Genomic DNA, 19,240 nt, shown 5'->3' on the forward strand with positions numbered 1-19,240 from the left:
CTAGCTGTTCTTTCTGGCTGTTAACCTTCTTTGTGCAGCTCAGTAGCAGTCCTGTGACTCTCATGGGATGCAGATCTTAGTTTAAATCCCAGGACAGTTTCCTTTTACTTGTAGCAGATACTAACATGTCTGAGCCTAGGATTTCTCATCTAGAACAATGAATCTTCACCTTCCAGGGCTTAGTGAAAATTTGTGGCAAAAACAAAAACCCTATTGGGCTGGAGAGATGGCTCAGTTGTTAAGAGCACTGACTGTTTTTCCAGAGGTCCTGAGTTCAATTCTCAGAAACCACATGGTGGCTCACAACCATCTGTACTGGGATCCAGTACCCTCTTCTGGTGTGTCTGAAGACAGCTACAGTATACTCATATACATAAATAAACAAGTAAATCTTTAAAAAAGAAACAAAAAACTCCACCACTTTGCTAAGCTCTCCTAGGATGTGTGGTGGAGTTTTAATAGATGCTGTTGGCTCACAGACACAAATAAGAAGACATAGGAAGTGGTGCAGGACAGAGCATCATTTCCATTCCAAGTTCTTTCCCACTCAGCACAGCCCCCTCTTCCCAGCCTCCTGTTAGTCATACATGCAGCAGTGCAGCCTAAATCACCTTGTGACCAGGCAGGTTAGCTACTTAGAAACAGCTTTGCTTTGAATCTCCCTTCGTTTTAAAATATTCTGCATTTTAATTTTAAGTCTAATAGGATTGTTTCATAAAGTAGTATCTATATTTTTAAAATATTTGTTTCATTTTATGTATATGGGTGTTTTGCCTACATGTATGTGCACCATGTATATGTCTGGTGCCCACCAAGGCCAGAAAAGGGTTTTGACTCACCCCAAAACTGGAGTCACAGCTGGTTGTGAGCCAACACGTGGATGCTGGGAATTGAATCTGGGTCTTCTAGAAGAGCAGCCCTCCCACCCCAAATTGTATGTTCTTTAGCTGTTTGTAGGTTTGTAGATAGCTGTTGCTAGGGAATGAACAATGAAAATAAACAGAAGGCAAAGGTTCAGTCCGCTTTATTTGTAATGGGGATGCATGTCAATTTTAAGGGTTTTGAATATTGCAGCTGTTAGCCAGATTCCCCGTGTGCTTGCTGATTCGGTACCTGCTTGCTCTTAAGCTGTCTAGCAGGATTTGAGGAATGTTGGTCATTCTAGATTATATGTCTGAAGTTACGCATCTTTCAGTTTGATTTGTTTTCCTCTAGATTGTGGATTTCTTGAAAAAGAAGCGTGATTTTGTGGATCTCATTATAAAGCACATAGGAACTTCTGCTATCATGGATTTATTGCTCAGGCTCTTGACATGTATTGAGCCTCCACAACCCAGGCAAGATGTTCTGAATGTGAGTAGAGATTTAAACTGCTGGGGGTGCTGTTATGTTGGCCACTGGGCTCCTGTGTGCTGGGGGAATTCTACAGAATGAGGGGGCCTGGGGATGAGGCAAGGAGATGGTTGTCCCAACACAAAGATTCAGATTTTAATCTTTGAGACTGGGCTCTCCTCGTGACCCTGAGTGTCTTGAAACTCACTGTATAGACCTGGCTGGTCTCAAACTCAGATAAGTCTCTATGCCTCCCAAGTGCTAGAATTAAAAGCATGTGCAACCACACCATCTGAGATTCAGACTTTATTTTTATTTCTATTCTTAAAGATTTATTTATTTATTTAGTGTATCTGAGATACACTGTATCTGTAGAGGTGGTTGTGAGCCTTCATGTGGTTGTTGGGAATTGAATTTTTAAGACCCCTGCTTGCTCCAGTCCACCCCACTTGCTCCAGTCAACTCCACTCACTCAGTCCCTGTTTGTTCGGATCCAAAGATTTATTATTATACATAAGTACACTGTAGCTGACTTCAGACGCACCAGAAGAGGGCGTCAGATTTCATTATGAGTGATTGTGAGCCACCATGTGGTTGCTGGGATTTGAACTCAGGATCTTTGGAAAAGTAGTCAGTGCTCTTACTCGCTGAGCAATCTCACCAGCCTGAGATTCAGACTTTATAGGACTAGGGCTCAGGATGTATAGATCCCTAGAGCTTTCAGATTCTGTGTTATTTGCCCTTTGCTGGTTGGTTTGTTACATTGACGGTGAGTGAGTTGAGGATTTATCCTAAAGCTGGGTCTAGGTATAAGCAGGACAAGGCTTTCAATGTGTGTGCCTCCTATGGGAGGACAAACAGGAAGAGTGGGGTTGCATGAAAGGGGACTGCTTATAAGTTCAGACAATTTTAGGCTATGTGCAGTTTATGAGTAGATAGATGTCTTAAGTGAAACTGGACTTGAGGGAGGTTTGGATAATCTGAGTATAAGGCTTTCGCTGAGTCCTTACCCTTGCATTCCAGAACCATATCTTAATTGATCCCCAGTCACTTGTGGTTGCACATGCTTATAATGCCAGCACTCTGTAGGTTGAGGCAGGAGGATTTTAAGTTCTAGATAGCTTGGGCAACATAATGACATCCTGTCTCAAAAGAAGGGAAACCTGTATTCATTGAAAAAGAGTTTTCATTGAAAATTGTAGTTTTAAAGACTTAAGGGACCAAACCAAGAAAGAAGGTCTGTGAAAGGAAGATTTGCCGAGGGTTGTCCACTGCAGGGCACACACTGCTAAGATGCCCATCATGCTTTCTTTATTTGATAGGTCAGGGCTAGATCTGTCAAGGTTACATAGGTAACCAGCTGAGTACTGCAAGCTGGTGCCATGGACTTGCTTCTTTTGTGTGTCTTCCTTTGTGTGTAGATCTGGGTCTTTTCTCAAAAGGGGTTCAAAATTTTGGGAAAGACTATTAGAGCAAGAGGGATTGGTGCACAGGGAAGTCTTATCAGTGTGGTTTGCTGTAATAGCACTACTCCTTTGGTTACTTCTGAGTTGAAACTTTTAGAGCCTATTTTTAAAGAGGTATGCTTTTAGGGAGAGCTGTGTGATTAGTAATGGGAGAGTAGGTTAGTGGGAAATTCTTTAAAGTCTTTTCTTTTTTTCTTTTAAGATTTATTTATTTTATGTATATGAGTATTCTGTTTTCATGCACACCAGAAGAGGGAATCAGACTCCATTATAGATGGTTGTGAGCCACCATGGGTTTCTGGGAATTGAACTCAGTACCCGTGGAAGAACAGCCAGTGCTCTTAACTGCTTAGCCATCTCTTCAGCCCCCTTCTTAAAGTCTTTAAGGTCACAAGTACTTGTGAATAGCTATGCAGAGGATAGAAGTTCAAAACTGGTTAGCTCACCTAGACTTTCTCATGGTCAGGATTCATATACTCTAGGGCATTGCTATTAGAGTGTGGCCTCAGGTAAGATTGTGAGAAATTTCATCCCATACCCAGTAATTTCTGGGAGATTTATAAAATTAGATCTTAGGTTTATGAAGATGTTAAATGTATTTTTAAAATAGATCCTAAGGGCTAGTAAGATGGCTCAGTGGGTAATAGCACCCATTGCCAAACCATTTCATTTGAGTTCTATTCACAGAGCCCACAAGATGTAAAGAACCCTCTTCTACAAGACATCCTGTCCTCCACACACATGCTGTGACACACATGTACACACACAGAACAATTAAATGTAATAACACATAGCTGTTGGGCGGCTTCTGATATAAACCTGCCCATTAGTCTTTGCATTGCCCTTTGATATGTTTCCTGTAAAGAGCCAGAGATAGATAGCATCAGGGGTTTGTTCTCTCTGCCTTTATCAAATTGTATTTGCCTTCTTGCCCTCAACCCTATTCTCTCCCACCTTTGGGAGTCAGGTGGTGGCCTTTCTCAGTACTAAACTGCCTTATAGTTTATGGTGTTCTGACCCTTTACGGAGCTGATATTAAGCTTGCTGGTTTGTCCTTTATCATTATTATTTTTTTCACTCTGATCCCTTCTGTGTTTTTGTTCACTGCATCTCATGTAGAGTTACAAAGAGATTATAATGATTGCAGCAGCTTTACCTTTGAGACAGGCAGGTGACTATCATCTGCTTTTAGGTTGTCTCAGTCTGACCCTAGTATTTCCTGTAGAGAATTTGGTTTGGATATCTAACCCGGTCCTCCCATTTTTCCTTCCTTCCTTCCTTCCTTCCTTCCTTCCTTCCTTCCTTCCTTCCTTCCTTCCTTCCTTCCTTCCTTCCACAGGATTTCTCTGTGTATCCCTGCCTGTCCTGGGACTCACTCTAGACCAGGCTGATCTGGACTCAGATCCTGCCTCTGCCAGTGCTGGCATTAAAGGCATGCACTGCTACCTCCCAGCTTAAAAGCTCCTTTTTTTATCTTGGGTTCTTCTAACCCAGAGGCTTGGTACAGGCGTTGTTCTTAGTTCATCTGAAGTTCAGAGCTGACACTCTCCTAAAGCTACTATGAACTTGCTCTCAGTAGTGAAAGTATAGCTATGTAAATGTTGAATATCCAGTAGTCACCATCATTGAGTGTTGTCTGAGTGGGTGGCTATTGGGACTTGGAGTTGTTGGTGAATGTGGTCATTCTTGAAATGATATATTCACTGTATTTTCCTTGGGGGACTTTTTAATTTTCTGTAGTGTTCAAAGTCCAGAGAAACTTGTAAATTCTACTTAAAGTGTGATGGCTATTTCCAGTATGTTATCTTCACTGGGGCTTGAGCAGGAGCCACTCGTTGCTATGATCACTTGTACAATGTGTTTTGCAGTGGCTAAATGAGGAGAGAATTATCCAGAGGCTTGTGGAAATAGTTCACCCATCGCAAGAAGAAGATGTAAGTTCTCTTACACAACTTATTTTTTCATATAAAAACTGTTCATTCGCCACAGAACATACATGCGTATATGTAAAGGGAATCAGAGGGGTTGTGTAGAACAGTATAATTACCTGCTATTCTTGAGTTGTGAGGAGCAGAAGAACACCATCTCCTTCCCAGAGGTGGGTCATGCTAAACCTGCTTTGTGATAAATCTCCGTTCACACCAATTTTTCTTTTATACCCACTTTTATCGTAGATGATGGGGCTACATCTACATCTTGAGAAGTCTGACTAAAACTTAGCAGGCATCACTGAACCTAACAGTGATTTCATAGTCTCACTTCTGACTTTGAGACTCAAACTGGTTCAGCCTGGGTGTGGAGGCTAGAGACAGCCATTGTGACAGTGCATCCTGTCCCATCTGCTCACCTCCTTCCCTGGTTCTCGAGATCAGAGACAGATGTGGCAGTGGGTCTGAAGCTTGAGTTGGCTGCCCCACATTGAACCCTGTCTTGAGGGGTCGGGATTTATATCTCTGAAGTCTATAGCATCACTTCTCAAGAATCACACCAAGATGTATGGGATTATCCAAAGTCAATCATTATGTATAGACATAACAGCTTCCTAATAGGGTCAACCTCATGTCCATGGAGGAGTTGGTTTTAGGGTGATTCAGAGTGTACTCAAGGCCTTAGATCTTCCTCTCATGCTTCTGGATTGCTGGTTAGATTGGAAAATAAGCAGAATGGATTAGCAGGGCAGAGGAAAACAGACTTTTAGCCAGAGGATATTTTTTATTCAAGGGTAGTTTTTCGTAGAGGTTGATTTTACTCTCTGTTTAAATAGTCTGCTTAAAAAGTTTTTAGGGGTCTTTAGCAATGGCACAGCGGCTAAGTGCATTTTCTGCTCTTGCAGAAGACCTGGCTTCAGTTCCCAGCACCTACCTAAAAGGCTGTAACTGTCCCTACCTCAGTTCAAAGGGGTATGACTCTCTTTCGGGTTTTTTAAGCACCAGGCACATACATGGTTCATTCATACATACATACATACATACTTACATACATACATACATACGTATGTACGTACATACAAAGTAAAAATTAATCCTAGGGCTTTTTTTTATATCTAGAAACATTGTTCACCTCTCTAGCATCCTAGAGTTCATGCTCCCTTATGGTAGCTGCTGTTGTTGCCAGAGTTGGTATTCTTCATACATTCCAGGGGTGTATGCTGGGCGCTAAGGGACAACTCTGCTGCAAGAACTCTTGGGCTTATTGAGACTAATTTCTTCCCCTCTGGGTGAAGCTCAGTGGTTCCAGGAGCTCTCAGTTCCTAGGGGCCTGGCCAGTGCTGGTAGTAGAGAGCGATGACATACACAGAGTCCGTAGGGATTGCTTTCCATAAATAGGCTTGTTCTTCACTGTATTCTTGAGCAGACCTTGATTTCTTACAAGGTTTTCTACTTGCCTGTAAAATGTATTAGAAACTATTAAGGAGAGGCTCAGTTGTATAAATTTTTAATTTAATTTTGTGTGTATGGGTGTTTTGCCTGTAGGTTTCATTTCTCTGGAAAGTCAGCCCCAATGCTGCTCGTTTGTTTAGTTTTACATGAAAGCATTCTGGGTTACTGTCCTCTGATTCTCTGCTCCGGTATGCTTGACCTGACATTTTTTTTTTAAATAATGCTTTTAGATTAAAAAAAATATTATATGTGTGGGTGTTTTATCTGCATGTATGTATATACACTACATGCATACCTGGTGGCCCTGGAGGCTTGAAGAAGGTATCCAGTCTCCTGGAGCTAGAGTTACCGATGGTTGTGAACCACCACGAGGGTGCTGGGAATCAGACCTGGGTGTTCGGGGGAGGAGCTGGTGCTCTTAACCACTGAACCATCTCTTCAGCCTACAGCATGGTTTTTGAGAAAGACAAACCACGACTAGCATGGTGATTCCTGCCAGAAATCCCAGCAAGTGGAAAGTTAAAGCAGGAAAGTTGGAGGCCAGCCTGAAGTATATCTTGAATCTTTGTCTCAAAAACAATACCCCCCACAGAAAGAGGGGGGGTGTTAATTATCATTTTAAAAAAGTGTTAGGTTACTGATTCTAGTGTGGATTCCCATTGTGTATCATCTCTCCAGACTGTGTTGTTCAGAAATGTTACCGTTTCCCACAGGACATGAATGCTGAGGCTTCCCAGAAAGGTAGATGGACACTCCACCTTCTATCTTCCACAGAGCTGTGTTAGTTTTCATTTGTTTGTTTTAATTTTTGAGCTAGTGTGTGTATTTGTCTGTGCTAATAAAGGTGTGTGTGGGAGGATACCATTTTCCCCCCAAGAATTTAGTCAGAGACATATGCCCATGTCAGGCCTTTGCTCACATGTCTCTACAGATGGTAATCTACACTGCAGTTGTGGAAGAGAGAAGCTCACTCGCCTGGCAGTCAATGCTTTTGTCTTTTCCTTTGGGGCTTCACTTGTTTATTGAAGCTTATAGACAGTTTTAACTTGTGTTACCTCTCAAGCAATTTCTCCCTTCACTTTTTAAGTATAAAGTTAACTTATAACAAGTTCTATAGCTAAAATTGTACCTTTTTCCTTTAGCGGCATTCAAATGCCTCACAATCACTTTGTGAAATTGTTCGCCTGAGCAGAGACCAGATGTTACAAGTTCAGAACAGTACAGAGCCAGACCCCCTGCTTGCCACTCTAGAAAAGTATGTTTACCACTTGGTTCTCACTTTCCTCACTGATGCTGTGTGATGTGTTACCTTATGAGTGACTGGTAAGTGACATGCTCCTTTGAGGGCACCGTGTCATGAAAACCATATGCAAAGCAGGAAAGCCTGCTTTTCTTTTTCCACTGTTTGTGACCCAGTAGAGACCGAAGAGCAAGAAGGGGATCCCGTGGCATGTATCATGGACTTTGGACTTCTCAGTGCCGCAGAGCTGTTTTACAGAGCCATCCTGACATGAAACAGTCATATCATGACTTGGAGGACTTCTTGTTTTTTTAAATAGAGTCTTCTGTATGTATGCATTTGACCCATTTATGTCATTGCTTTCTTCTGACTATCTTCGAGGGCCATTGTGTCTTTGCAGCTGAAACAGGCTGCTTGAACACTTACCTTGTTTTAAGCTCGTGTTGAAGAGAAGGTCCTTTGGGGATGGGCTGCTGTTTTGATTTCCAGGATTCTCACGTTTTTGGAAAGGATGTTGTTAGTTGACTTATGTGCACACTGTTTAAGTAGTGTTATAGGAAAGCAGGAGAAGTAACTGAAAAGAGTGCACATTAGATGGATGGGGGTCTCCTTTGCTCTACTGCTCTTGGCTTGTCTCTCATGTTGTTATGTGTCCCTTCATAGTCCTCCAATGGAAAGAGGCTTTCTCTGTATCTTTTGCCAAAGTGTAAGTCGGGAGGGCGCATCTTGCTGTAGCTGTCTTGTGAAAAAGGTGCATTCACGGTGCCATCCTGTAGGTTTTGGTGTTAATGTCTCGTTTTATATATGTAGTCCTTTCAAACATATAAGACCTTCCACATCCAGATACTTACATGAGCTGAACTGTGCAAAATTATAATTTAAAAATTCTCAGTGTTTGGCTTGGTGTGGTGGCACGTGCCTTGGAGGCACAGGCAGGGCAATCTTTTTCTTTAGCGATCTGGGACAGCCCAGGCTACATAGTACAACCTTATCTCAAATAAAGAAAATCAAAAACTGGTCCTTTTTTTTTTTTTTTTTTTTTTTGAGTTTCAGCAATTTCATGTGGTTTACAAAGCTACTGTCTAATAGAAACATAGCAAAAAGAACATCATATAATTTTAATGATTTTAAAATATGGAGTCTTGAAATCTGGCATTTATAGTTAGAATATGTCAAAGTCAGTGAGCTATATTCTGTTAGTGGTGGTCTCATGTAGTGAGTGGTTGGTACAGAGTCAACCTATCTACCTGGTCAGCGATGAGCTCTGAGTTCTACAGGGCCACCAGGGCCCACATATATGCTTGCTTCTAACTTTTAAGCTCTGACTTTAGTCCTTTTTAAGTCAAGATAACTATATAGTCATGATTTCTATCAATAAATGTTATAGAGTGAGTTTCTTCAGATACATGGACCAGGTGAGCCAGTGGCCTGTGGTATCACTGTGTCCTTCTTCCCCCCCCCCCCCCCCCCCCCCCCGAGACAGGGTTTCTCTGTATATATAGCCCTGGCTGTCCTGGAACTCACTTTGTAGACCAGGCTGGCCCTGAACTCAAAAATCCGCCTGCCTCTGCATCCCAAGTGCTGGGATTAAAGGCGTGTGCCACCACACCCAGCTATCACTGTATCTTTCTAAAAGCCAATGTACATTCCCTCTCCCTCACCCTTGCCCTCACACTCTCCTTTCTTCCCTTCCCCTCTTTAAGGAATGAAGGATTTAGTTTGGATCTCAGTTTGAAAGTATAGTCTATTCTGGCAGCCTGAGGTATGTAGCATGAGGAGTTTGAGGTTCATATTGCATACAGTTGGGAAGCAGAGGGAGATGAATGCTTTTCCCTGCCCTCCAAATATCTTTTATTTTTGACAGTTTTGTACTGCCAGTTCTTTTACTTATGGTTTATGGACTGAGAAAATACAGTAATAGAAGGTTGCCATGAGCTTAGAAAACCTCTATTAAACATACTCCCCAGTCTACATATTTGATTAATATATTTAATAACAGTATATCAAAGTATGTTGCCAGTGCTCTATTACTGGGAAGAGACACTGACCATGGCAATTCTTAGAAGAGAAAATATTTAATTGGGGCTTGTGTACAGTTTCACAGTCTGTTCTCTTCATGATAGGGAACATGGCGGCATCCGGGCAAAGAGTTCTGCATGTAGATCCACAGGCAGCAGGAGGAAAGAGTGAGCCTCTGGGCCTGGCTTGTGCTTTTGAAACCCCAAAGCCCACCCCCTGTGACATATATCCTCTAACAAGTCCACACCTACTAATCCTTTCAAATAGTGCCAATTCCTGTGAGCCTATAGGGTTATTTTTATTCAAACCACCATGTTGTCTCTATTTAACGATCAAGCAGTTCAGTTACTATCGAATATTCATATCAGAGTGTCAGTCTTTTGGTGAGACATACAAAAAAAATTACCAGAATTTGAGTGTTGAATGGCCCATGTGCATGTGTGTCAGGAGTGAAAAGTATAGAAGGGTGGGTTTAAGTGGCTGAAGTTGAAGAATCTTTGAGAGTAGTGCTACTAAAAGAGAAATCTTGAGTTGATGGACATGGAGTTTAGGAGGAAGTTTGTGCCTAAGTTAAACGCATTCTAGCAAGTTTGAAACTGAAAATTTCCTTAAAATACTTCTCTTTAGACTGTTCTATGTATCTCAATTATAGATAATAATGAATTCAGAATTTTTGTTATTTTGAGTCAGTTTTTTAGATGTGTCTTTCTATGACCACCCTAGAAAAACCAAAACTCAGAGATGTGGCTGAGTAATCTAGATGGTGTCACACATGGTGACTTTCACTGATACTTGGGTGACATTACCCATGTTTTAAAATGGGATCAGGACCATGTCAGAAAGCACCTCCTAATCTAGAGGCCAAAAGGCGTCCCTCATCTTGTGTGGCAAATTCCATCCTCTGACCCTTGGTGCTGGTCTCTTCTGGGTGATGGATAAGATACTGGATGTGACACCAGTACTGTGTTGTTAAATCCTAAGTTTTCATTGGTTATTACATTGTTTTGGCTATAAGAATGCTCCTGACGTGACAGAATTCCAGGTTAATATAGCCATGAGATGGTTGGGGCTTGTTTGCCATTGCCTTTGAGTAGCTGTGAGTGGTTTTGAAAGCATGACTTTACTGTGGTGAGTGAGTACCCTGCAGTATCTGTGCATGACAGGGACAAGAAAGAATCAGTGCTGTTTAGCTGGAAGTCCACCATGGAAGAACACAGTTGCCAGAAGCACAGCTCTAAATCTCTAATCCAGAAGTTTTCAACCGTTTGGGCCAAAAATCCTTTGTGGGGGTCAAATGACCCTTTTATAGAGATTGCATAGCAGATATTCATTATGATTCATAATCATAGCAAAATTACAGTTATGAAGTAGCAGTGAACATGATGTTATGGTTCAGGGTCACGACAACATGAGGAACTGTATTCTAGGGTCCCAGCATTAGGAAGGCTATACTGACTTACCACTTGAGAGTGACAGAGTAAAAGTCTGGATAATGGTCTTTTTGACTTGTTTTGGATCTTTGGTAATCAGACAGCAGCCATACTGTGTGGAAAAGCGTGAGTGGGTTCTAATTTGTTGTTTGGAAAGATTTTCCTTTTGTGAAAGTGGCAAGTTCTAGGTCTTTAATGTACATCGTTGTCAGCAGTCACCACGGCCACCACCGTGCTTTGAGTAGGAGATCACACCTAACCTTGAAATATTTGTTGCTTTTCAACAAGATTGACAAAGGCAAACACTCCCCTCCCCCATCCTGTTAAAAGTGATGAACTTCATACATAAGAAGAATCGCTGTATTAATTAAAGTAGAAAGCAGACATGCCCATGTGTGGATGAATGCTCATAGGAATTGGGTTGGATCTTTTTAGTTGTTACTGTTAAATGACATTGCAGTCAGTGCCTGACTGTTGTTTTGTTTTCCCCAGGCAAGAAATTATTGAGCAGCTTCTGTCAAATATTTTTCACAAGGAGAAGAATGAATCGGCCATAGTCAGTGCGATTCAGATTTTGCTGACTTTACTTGAGACTCGACGGCCAACGTAAGCTTTCCATTTATCTCACTAAATGACCCATCTTGTTTTACTTTTAGATGTTTTAAAAGCTACTCGTTAAAATCTTAACAGGTGAGCTATAGTAGCATGCCTTTGAAGATCGGGCGCTGCTGAATTTTGCTGTTGTAGAGATAATAATTTCATTTATGTGAGCACCATGGTTTGATCAACAGGTTATTGGCAGCACTTTATACTTGCTGTTGTTAGTGGACAACTATCTGACTGTGTGCTTATGAAGATGGAGAAGGGGTATCCCAGTTGACAAGTGTTGATATCTCTCACAGTCATGCACTGACTGCAGTGCCGTTTATCTCCAGATTCCCTTCTTGAGACTAACTTCTGTTGTTTTATGGGTCTCACTATGAGGGTATTGCATTTCCGAAGCTGGAGGAACAGGAGGCCGACCTGAGGCCTTAAGGACATTCTTTCTGTTTCATAATCATAGTACAGTATGTTTTTTAGTAAGCCACTGGATTTTATATGTTGTCTTTTACAGTTTGTATCCAGTGTAGGAATGTTGTAGAGATTTTGTTGTTTTGCCTGGATCCTTTCAGTGAGGCAAGTGACATGGAGAACTGAGTGGCATCCCCGGCGGGCAACTGAAGTCTTCAGCTGGCCAAGGCTTCTCTTTTCCCTCTCAGTGATGAAATGTAGGTTTCTGAGGTGATAGTGAAGGCAGCAGATGTAAGGGGAAAAACCCCACAGCACCGTTTTAAAGGCGTGATCCATGGTGGCAGTAAAGGAGAAGCACACAAAGCTGTTGGTGGATGGAGGGAGGAGCTCGTGCTTTTGAACATTGAGTAAGATGGAACCTTTAAAGTGTAATTAGATCTTGGATTCTTACCTTATCCTGGTGAGATTTCTGAGTCCCAGGGAAAGGGTCTCAGAAGTATCTGGCTAAGAAGAAAGTGTTACTTGTGAAGAGTAGCAGATTGCCAGGCAGTTCATTTGTAAAGGCAGAGTCTGAGATAAGAGGCTTATGGGGTGTAAGGGGAGAGGAAGAATTGTGGCCCCCCTTGTGCTGTCCTGTCACCAGGGCCAAAGAAGTACAAGTGAAGACTCATGGTGGGAAACTTGCTGCTGTGTTACAGCTGAGAAAGGTAGCGCTGTGAGTTCATATGCCAAAGCCTGCAATAGGTTTCAGGTGGTTTTAACAGAGCTCAAAAAATAAGGTGTGAACGAACACTATAGCTCCTGACCTGTGCATCTTAGGAACAGCTGCCCCATGTTTCCCTCCTGTGAATGACACAGTAATTCAGTCACGTTTTCGTTTTGATTTTTCAAGATTTTTGGTGTGTGTATGTAAATACCTGTAGGTACTTATGACGACCAGAGATGTTAGATCCCTGCGAGCTGGAGTTACATGTTAGTTCACAAGACATGGATGCTGTAATCTGAACTCCTGTCCTTGACTAAGCATTAAGCACTCCTAACTGTTGAGCCATTTCTTTAAGCCTTGTTTTTTTTGTGTGTGTACGGGTGTTTTGCCTGCATTCATGTCTGTGTACCATGTTGATGCAGTGCCTGAGGAGGCTGTCAGAGAGCCAGGAACTGTAGTTACAGATGACTGTGAACTGTCGTGCAGTGAGCTAGGAATCAGACCCAGACTCTCTGAAAGAGCAAACCAATGCTCTTAACTGCCGAGCCATCTCTCCAGCCTCCATTTTTGTTTTTTAAATTATGTGTGCAAGTGTGTGTGAATGCAGTGCCTACAGAGGCCAGTTGGGAGTGTTGAATTGCATAGAGCTTAGGTTACAGGAGGCTGTGAGCTGCTCATCATGGGTGCTTGGAGCAGTACACCCTCTTAACTGCTAAGCCTCTCTTTAGCCCTGAGTCAGGCTTATATGTATTAGAATAGCAGCAGGTTACATAATTTTCAAAGCACCTGAGAGGGTAAAGAGAGCAAGAAACCCTGAGTACTACAGACCTCAAACGGTATTTTGTACATGCCTATAAGCCTTTCAGGAGAGAAGTACCAATGCAAGCAAGGTAGGATAGGCACCTCCCACTGTGGTTGCAGGCCTTTGCAGTGGAGCACCTTCTCTGTCCTTTCCCCTAAACAAAATCCTAAGTTTCCCATGTAAAAGAAGCTACCCCTTAAACACTATGGATACAGTGAAGAACATTGTATCAAGAGGAATTGACCAGGAAAAAAGTTCTTCTGTTCAGTGGGAAAGACAGGAACACTTGAGATAACTGGTGTTTTGTTTTGTTTTGTTTTGTTTTTTTCTACCATGATGTAGGGGAAGGATCACCAAGAAAGCCCTACTCTTAGGGGTAGGAATGCTAAGGCCAAGGCATTTCTCTTCATCCTGTCCCTTTCCCAAATGTCCAGGTGCCAGTTAACAAGTAACAGTAGAATGCTGCCAGAAGGACAGCAAGGCCGGTGTGTGGAAGGAGCAGGCTTACAGGGAAGGTCTAAGTGATGGGCATAGCAGATAGAAAAGTTTAGCATGCAAGCCTCAATCATACATTGAAAGTAACTAAAGACTGGAGTGCTGATTCAGCTGTTGACCAGATTGAGTCAAGCTCAACATTAAGGGCTGGGGAAAAAGACATACATCTACTACTCCATAAATCCTACTCCCACACAAGATGAATTTATCCACCAAGAAATGTGAGGAAAAGAGCCCCAACAAACTTAGAAGAGAAAGGACAGTAACAAGAGGGAACTCCCAAAACTTTACCACTGTCAGAAAAAGAAAATTTATTATAATACAATTATCATCTTGGAACGGTGGAAAAGTGGACAGTATATAAACAGAGAGCCTCAGTAAAGGAATGGGAGACTGTATGAAGATGGAAGAGATGAAAACAGAAATGAAGAGCCCTTAGCAATTACCATAGACACCAACATTTGAGAGAACCCGCATAGGAAACCAGAAATGACCGATGATGAAATGGGAATAGTTAAACATAAACATTGCCTGCTTGCTGAGAACCCAGCAATAACTGACAGGGCACCAAGAACAACAAATCTGCGTGCCTAAATTTCTGACCCTGTTTTCCAATAAAATGATCCAAAGCTCCCTTGAAATTAGGGCTGGTCCAGTCAACAGACAGCAACTGAAAGTCCCAAAAAGTAAGGAGGCACTGAGAAAGTAGTCAAGGGAAGGAGGTCTGAAGGAGGGAGGTATGAAGTTAGGGTTTCTATTGCTGCAACAAAAGCAGGTTGGGGAGGAAAGGGTTTATTCTGCTTCTCCTGGCTTGCTCAGCTTGTTTTCTTATAGAACTCAAGACCACCAGCTCAGGCATGGAACCACTCAAATTGGATGAGCCCTCCCCCATTATTACTAATTGACAAAATGCATTACAACTGGATCACATGGAGGATTTTTCTTAAGTAAGGTTCCCTCCTTTCAGATAACTCTAGTTTGTGTGTCAAGTTGTGTGTTAAGAGTAGCCAACACAAATGATCCCTGGTCAACTTGACACACAGATGCATCACTATTAAGCCATATCTTCCCTTTCTTATCATCCTGAGGTCTTACACTAAAAACATAAGATAGCTTTAAAAGTCCCACAGTCTTTACAAATTCAAAATGTGGTCTCTTGCCAGGCGTGGTGGCACTTACCTTTAATCCCAGTGCTTGGGAGGCAGAGGCAGGAGAATCTTGGTTACACAGAGAAACCCTGTCTCGAAAAACAAAAAATAACAACAACAACAAAATCAGTCTCTTAAAATATCCCAGCTCTCTAAAAACCTAAAATCTTTTTTAAAAATCCGAAGCCCTTCAGCTGTGGGCTCCTGTAAAAAATCAAAATTAAATGTTGTCTTCATGAGGTAAGAATCAGGGCATAGTCACAATTTGAACCAAGCAAAACCAAACTCCAACAATATAAATAAGCAAATGTCAATTATCTGATATTCATTCACAATCTTATGACTCCTCCAAAGGGTTTCTCTGGTTCTGCCCTCTGCGACACAAACAGCTTGTCTTCTAGACTCCAGCTGGCTCCACTCCACTGCTGCTGCTCTTCTTGGTGGTCATCCCATGGTACTGGCATCTCCAAAACTTCTGGGGTCCCTTGCTGTAACTGGGCTGCACTTTCACCAATAGCTTCTTTATGGTGCCAAGCCTCAAGTTCTGAAATTAAAAACCCCTTCCATCCTGGGTCTTCAACATGCCACCAAGTCTGCACCTTCATCAGTGGCCTCTCCTGGCCTTTCAAAGTTCAAGCCTCACCTGTTCTCCATGACCTCTTGCCTACAAAACCATTATCATCTGGGTAACTCTTACACATTACAAAGCCCCAGAAACATAACTTATATGTATTCTCAGGAAACACTTCCCAGAAGATTTCACCTCAGAGATGCATTCAATCACTGTTAATTTCTTAGCATCAAGTGTCCCGGTATATAAAGGTTTCCCTCCTTTTGTTAGTCACGGCTGACTCTTCAGATCCAGCTAGAATGAGAGAGTCTTAGATTTATAATGGCAAGCAACTTTGATAAGAGCCTTTAAACTGCCCTGTGAGACGTTCACGTTCCAAAGTCTTAAAACAATCATCTTCAAAACATGACCAAGTTCCCCACTCCTGGTACCAACTTGTCTTAGCTAGGGTTTCTTGCTGCAACAAAACATTATGACCAAAAAGCAAATTGGGGTGGTGCACAAACATAGGGTTTATTCAGGGTCTACTTCAGGCATCTCCTATAGTTGTCCCTTGACTTCAGCACACACACACCCTACAGGGAGCTGTGGTTGAGCTCCTATTGGTATCTTCCTCCCTGTGTGTGAAGAAGGAATGAAAAGAAACTAGTACTGTATTTTATAGACATTAAAAGAACATAGGAATGCCACAAACAGCTCACTAAACATATTCAAAAGTTGAAGGAAGTAATTTAAATTTCCTAATGGGAAAACCCTGCAGATTACTTAAGAATTAGATAGTTCCATTTTATAGCCATTGAGGAACCAAGTTCATGTTAAACCCCTCAACAAAGAGTACATCTTGCCTATAAAGTGCAGCAGATGCATTCTAAGTAAACATGTATCAATAGACAGAGGAATACATTGCAAAGCCCTGTTAAAAAGCCAGCATTATCTTGAAACTAACTTAAGTAGATGAGAATAACAAGATACACAGGAACTATTCCATCTATGGAAACTCCTTAAAAAAATAGCAGACCAAATAAATACATCAGTTAGACCTCGAGGTGACTCAGTGAGTGTCCTTTAACCCCAGTTTTAGGGTACACAGAGACAAGAGGCTCACTTGGGCTTCTTGCTGGTTCCCAGCATAGTTCAAGGTCCAAGGTTCGGTGAGAGACCCTGTCCCAAGGAAATGTGAAGAGTGATAAAGACACCAGACATCCTCTGTTCTCTATGAATGTGCTTGTACATGCCCCTAAAGCAAAATACGTAGCAATCAAATAATGTATACTAAAAGTATGACATGACTACAAGGCTCATGGTGTCTCACAAGTCATCATATAAACAGAGAAAGCCTTCCTATCTTCCTATCTGGTCTTTTACACCAGCAAACTTTTTGCAAGGATTATAGCCAGTATAGTAAGGCAGAAGAGGAAAATGGTATCTGTATACAAAGGATAATACAAAGGTGCCTGACCATAGATCACACAGGATTGCATTTGAGCAAATCTTAAATAATCTGCCAAGTACTGGGCATAGCCAGTCACAGTTATGTAGAGAGATGCTGCTGCTGCTGCTGTTGCTGTTTTTGTTATAATACAAAACAAAACTTGTTTTAACTAATAAATAGAGTAAGAGTCCAGGATACAAAGCCAATACAATACTCAAAATTGAATTGCATTTATATGTATTCACAATGAGCAACTGGAATTTGAAATTAAAATGTATTCTTTATAGAAAAGGAATTATTTATGTATAAATATTAACAAAATGTAAGGTTTATTGACCTTGATCAATGTAAATACTTTAGTATATTCAGTGTTCCCCAAACTGACTTGTATTTGTAGGGCAATACCATCAGTATCTAAACAAAAGCTATAATCTAATCCCAGACTTTGTGGAAACCCCAAAGCGAAGACAGTAGCTAAAACAATCACATGAAAGAAATGAAGGGAAACAGCTCATACTGTGATTTCAGGACTTGCTACAAAGCCACAGCCAACAGGACAGTGGGAAACTAGTAGGTGCCTAGATCCCTGGAACAAAGGTGTACACACACCAGGTTCTCTAAGGATGTGGAAGCTGTGCACATGGAAAGGGTAAAGTTTCTGAAAGTGCTATATGGGGCAGTGTATTTGACCTTATTCTACCAAGAAGTTTTGACTCATATATTGCAGAAGAACTTACTCAAAATGTATCATAGAAGTAGACATTAAAGCCGGGCGTGGTGGCGCACGCCTTTAATCCCAGCACTCGGGAGGCAGAGGCAGGCGGATTTCTGAGTTCCAGGACAGCCAGGGCTACACAGAGAAACCCTGTCTCGAAACAAAATAAAACAAAACAAAGAAGTAGACATTAATCTTAAAACCATGGAAGTTCCAAAAGAAAACATTTGACTTGGACAGTTTCTAGACATGTCACCAAATCATAGTCCTTGTGTTCTAGTTTGAATTCTGTTGCTGTAACAAGTTCCATGACCAGACAACTTGGGGGAAGAAACAGTTTATTTCATTTTTCAGGTTATAGTTTTATTATTGAGAAATGCCAAGGCAGGAGCTCAGGCTGGAGCTTGAAGCAGAAACTCCAGGGAAATTCTGCTTACTGAGTTGCTTCCAGACTCATTTTCAGCTAACTTTCTACTAAAGTCTAGGTCCATTAGCCCAAGAATGTTAATGTCCTGCAGAGGTTTAAACCGTTTGCAGGTAACAATCAAGAAAATGCAGGGACATATGCCTATAAGCCAGTTGGACAGGGCTGGTTCTTCAGTTAAGGTTTGGTTCCTTCTTCCCTGGTGACAACTGTGATTAGCCATCATAATTCACTGCTTGTCAACCTGACCTTTCTTTGTCCCTCAAGAGCTCGTGTTAATATGAGTATCACAATATAAAAACACAGTCCAACTTTTAGAAGCTCCTTTAAAACCCCAAATAAATTACATGTTTTTCTTATTCTATTCTTACTCTATTCTATTTTTTATTCTCTTTTTTTCTTTATTCTTAAGGAGAGACCCAGAATATAGTCATGAGCAGAACACAGCAAAACTCAAATCCAGTAGTGGAAACAGTTCAGTGTCCAATTCTGGGATTCACTCATGGTTATCCCTGCTGCTGCTTCTCTGCTATTTGTAGCACACACAGTTTGTTTGATAGGATAAAACAGCTCCAGAGACTTAATGACTGTCCACTGTCCTTAGTGGATGGCCCATAGTACTGGTGTTTTCAAGGTCTCTATCTAACCCTTTTCATTGTAACAAGCCTCAGCTGTTCTCCATGACCCATTCATGTCTCCAAAACCAATACAACATGGGAGAATGTCTAGGGTGATTTTTGCTGTGATGAAGCACCATGACCAAAAGCAGTGGAGGGAAGAAAAGGTTTACTTAGCTCATATATCCTAAATCATAGTCCATTTGAAGGGTCTCAGACTGACCCAGAACCTGAGGCAGGAGCTGATGCAGAGGCCGCAGAAGAGTGCTGCTTACAGGCTTGCTCCTCACACCACCCAGCACCACCCGGAGGGCTGGGCTCTCCTCCACTGAGCACTAATCCACAGTGGGTTACAGACTTGTGCCAGTGTACCTGTTTCAGTAGTGCTGGGGATTGAACCCAGGGCTTTTTCCATGCTAGGCAGACACTACTTACCAAGTCATAAAAATATG

General features: G+C 41.8%; 1 protein-coding gene across 12 annotated transcripts in view; it reads left to right on the forward strand.

The window, feature by feature from the left end:
- Positions 1-19,240, forward strand: part of Ppp6r3 (protein phosphatase 6 regulatory subunit 3) — a 120,251-nt gene that overhangs the window by 56,416 nt on the left and 44,595 nt on the right. For all 12 annotated transcript variants that reach the window (XM_029472604.2, XM_029472607.2, XM_029472608.2 and 9 more), the window contains 4 exons: positions 1,216-1,353; positions 4,667-4,732; positions 7,321-7,433; positions 11,360-11,473. In XM_029472604.2, coding sequence (XP_029328464.1) covers positions 1,216-1,353; positions 4,667-4,732; positions 7,321-7,433; positions 11,360-11,473 — 431 coding nt within the window. The remainder of the gene's footprint in view (positions 1-1,215; positions 1,354-4,666; positions 4,733-7,320; positions 7,434-11,359; positions 11,474-19,240) is intronic.

This window comes from Mus caroli, unplaced genomic scaffold (genome assembly GCF_978045245.1).
Source record: "Mus caroli unplaced genomic scaffold, Mus_caroli_1 scaffold_20, whole genome shotgun sequence".
Classification (NCBI taxonomy): domain Eukaryota; kingdom Metazoa; phylum Chordata; class Mammalia; order Rodentia; family Muridae; genus Mus; species Mus caroli.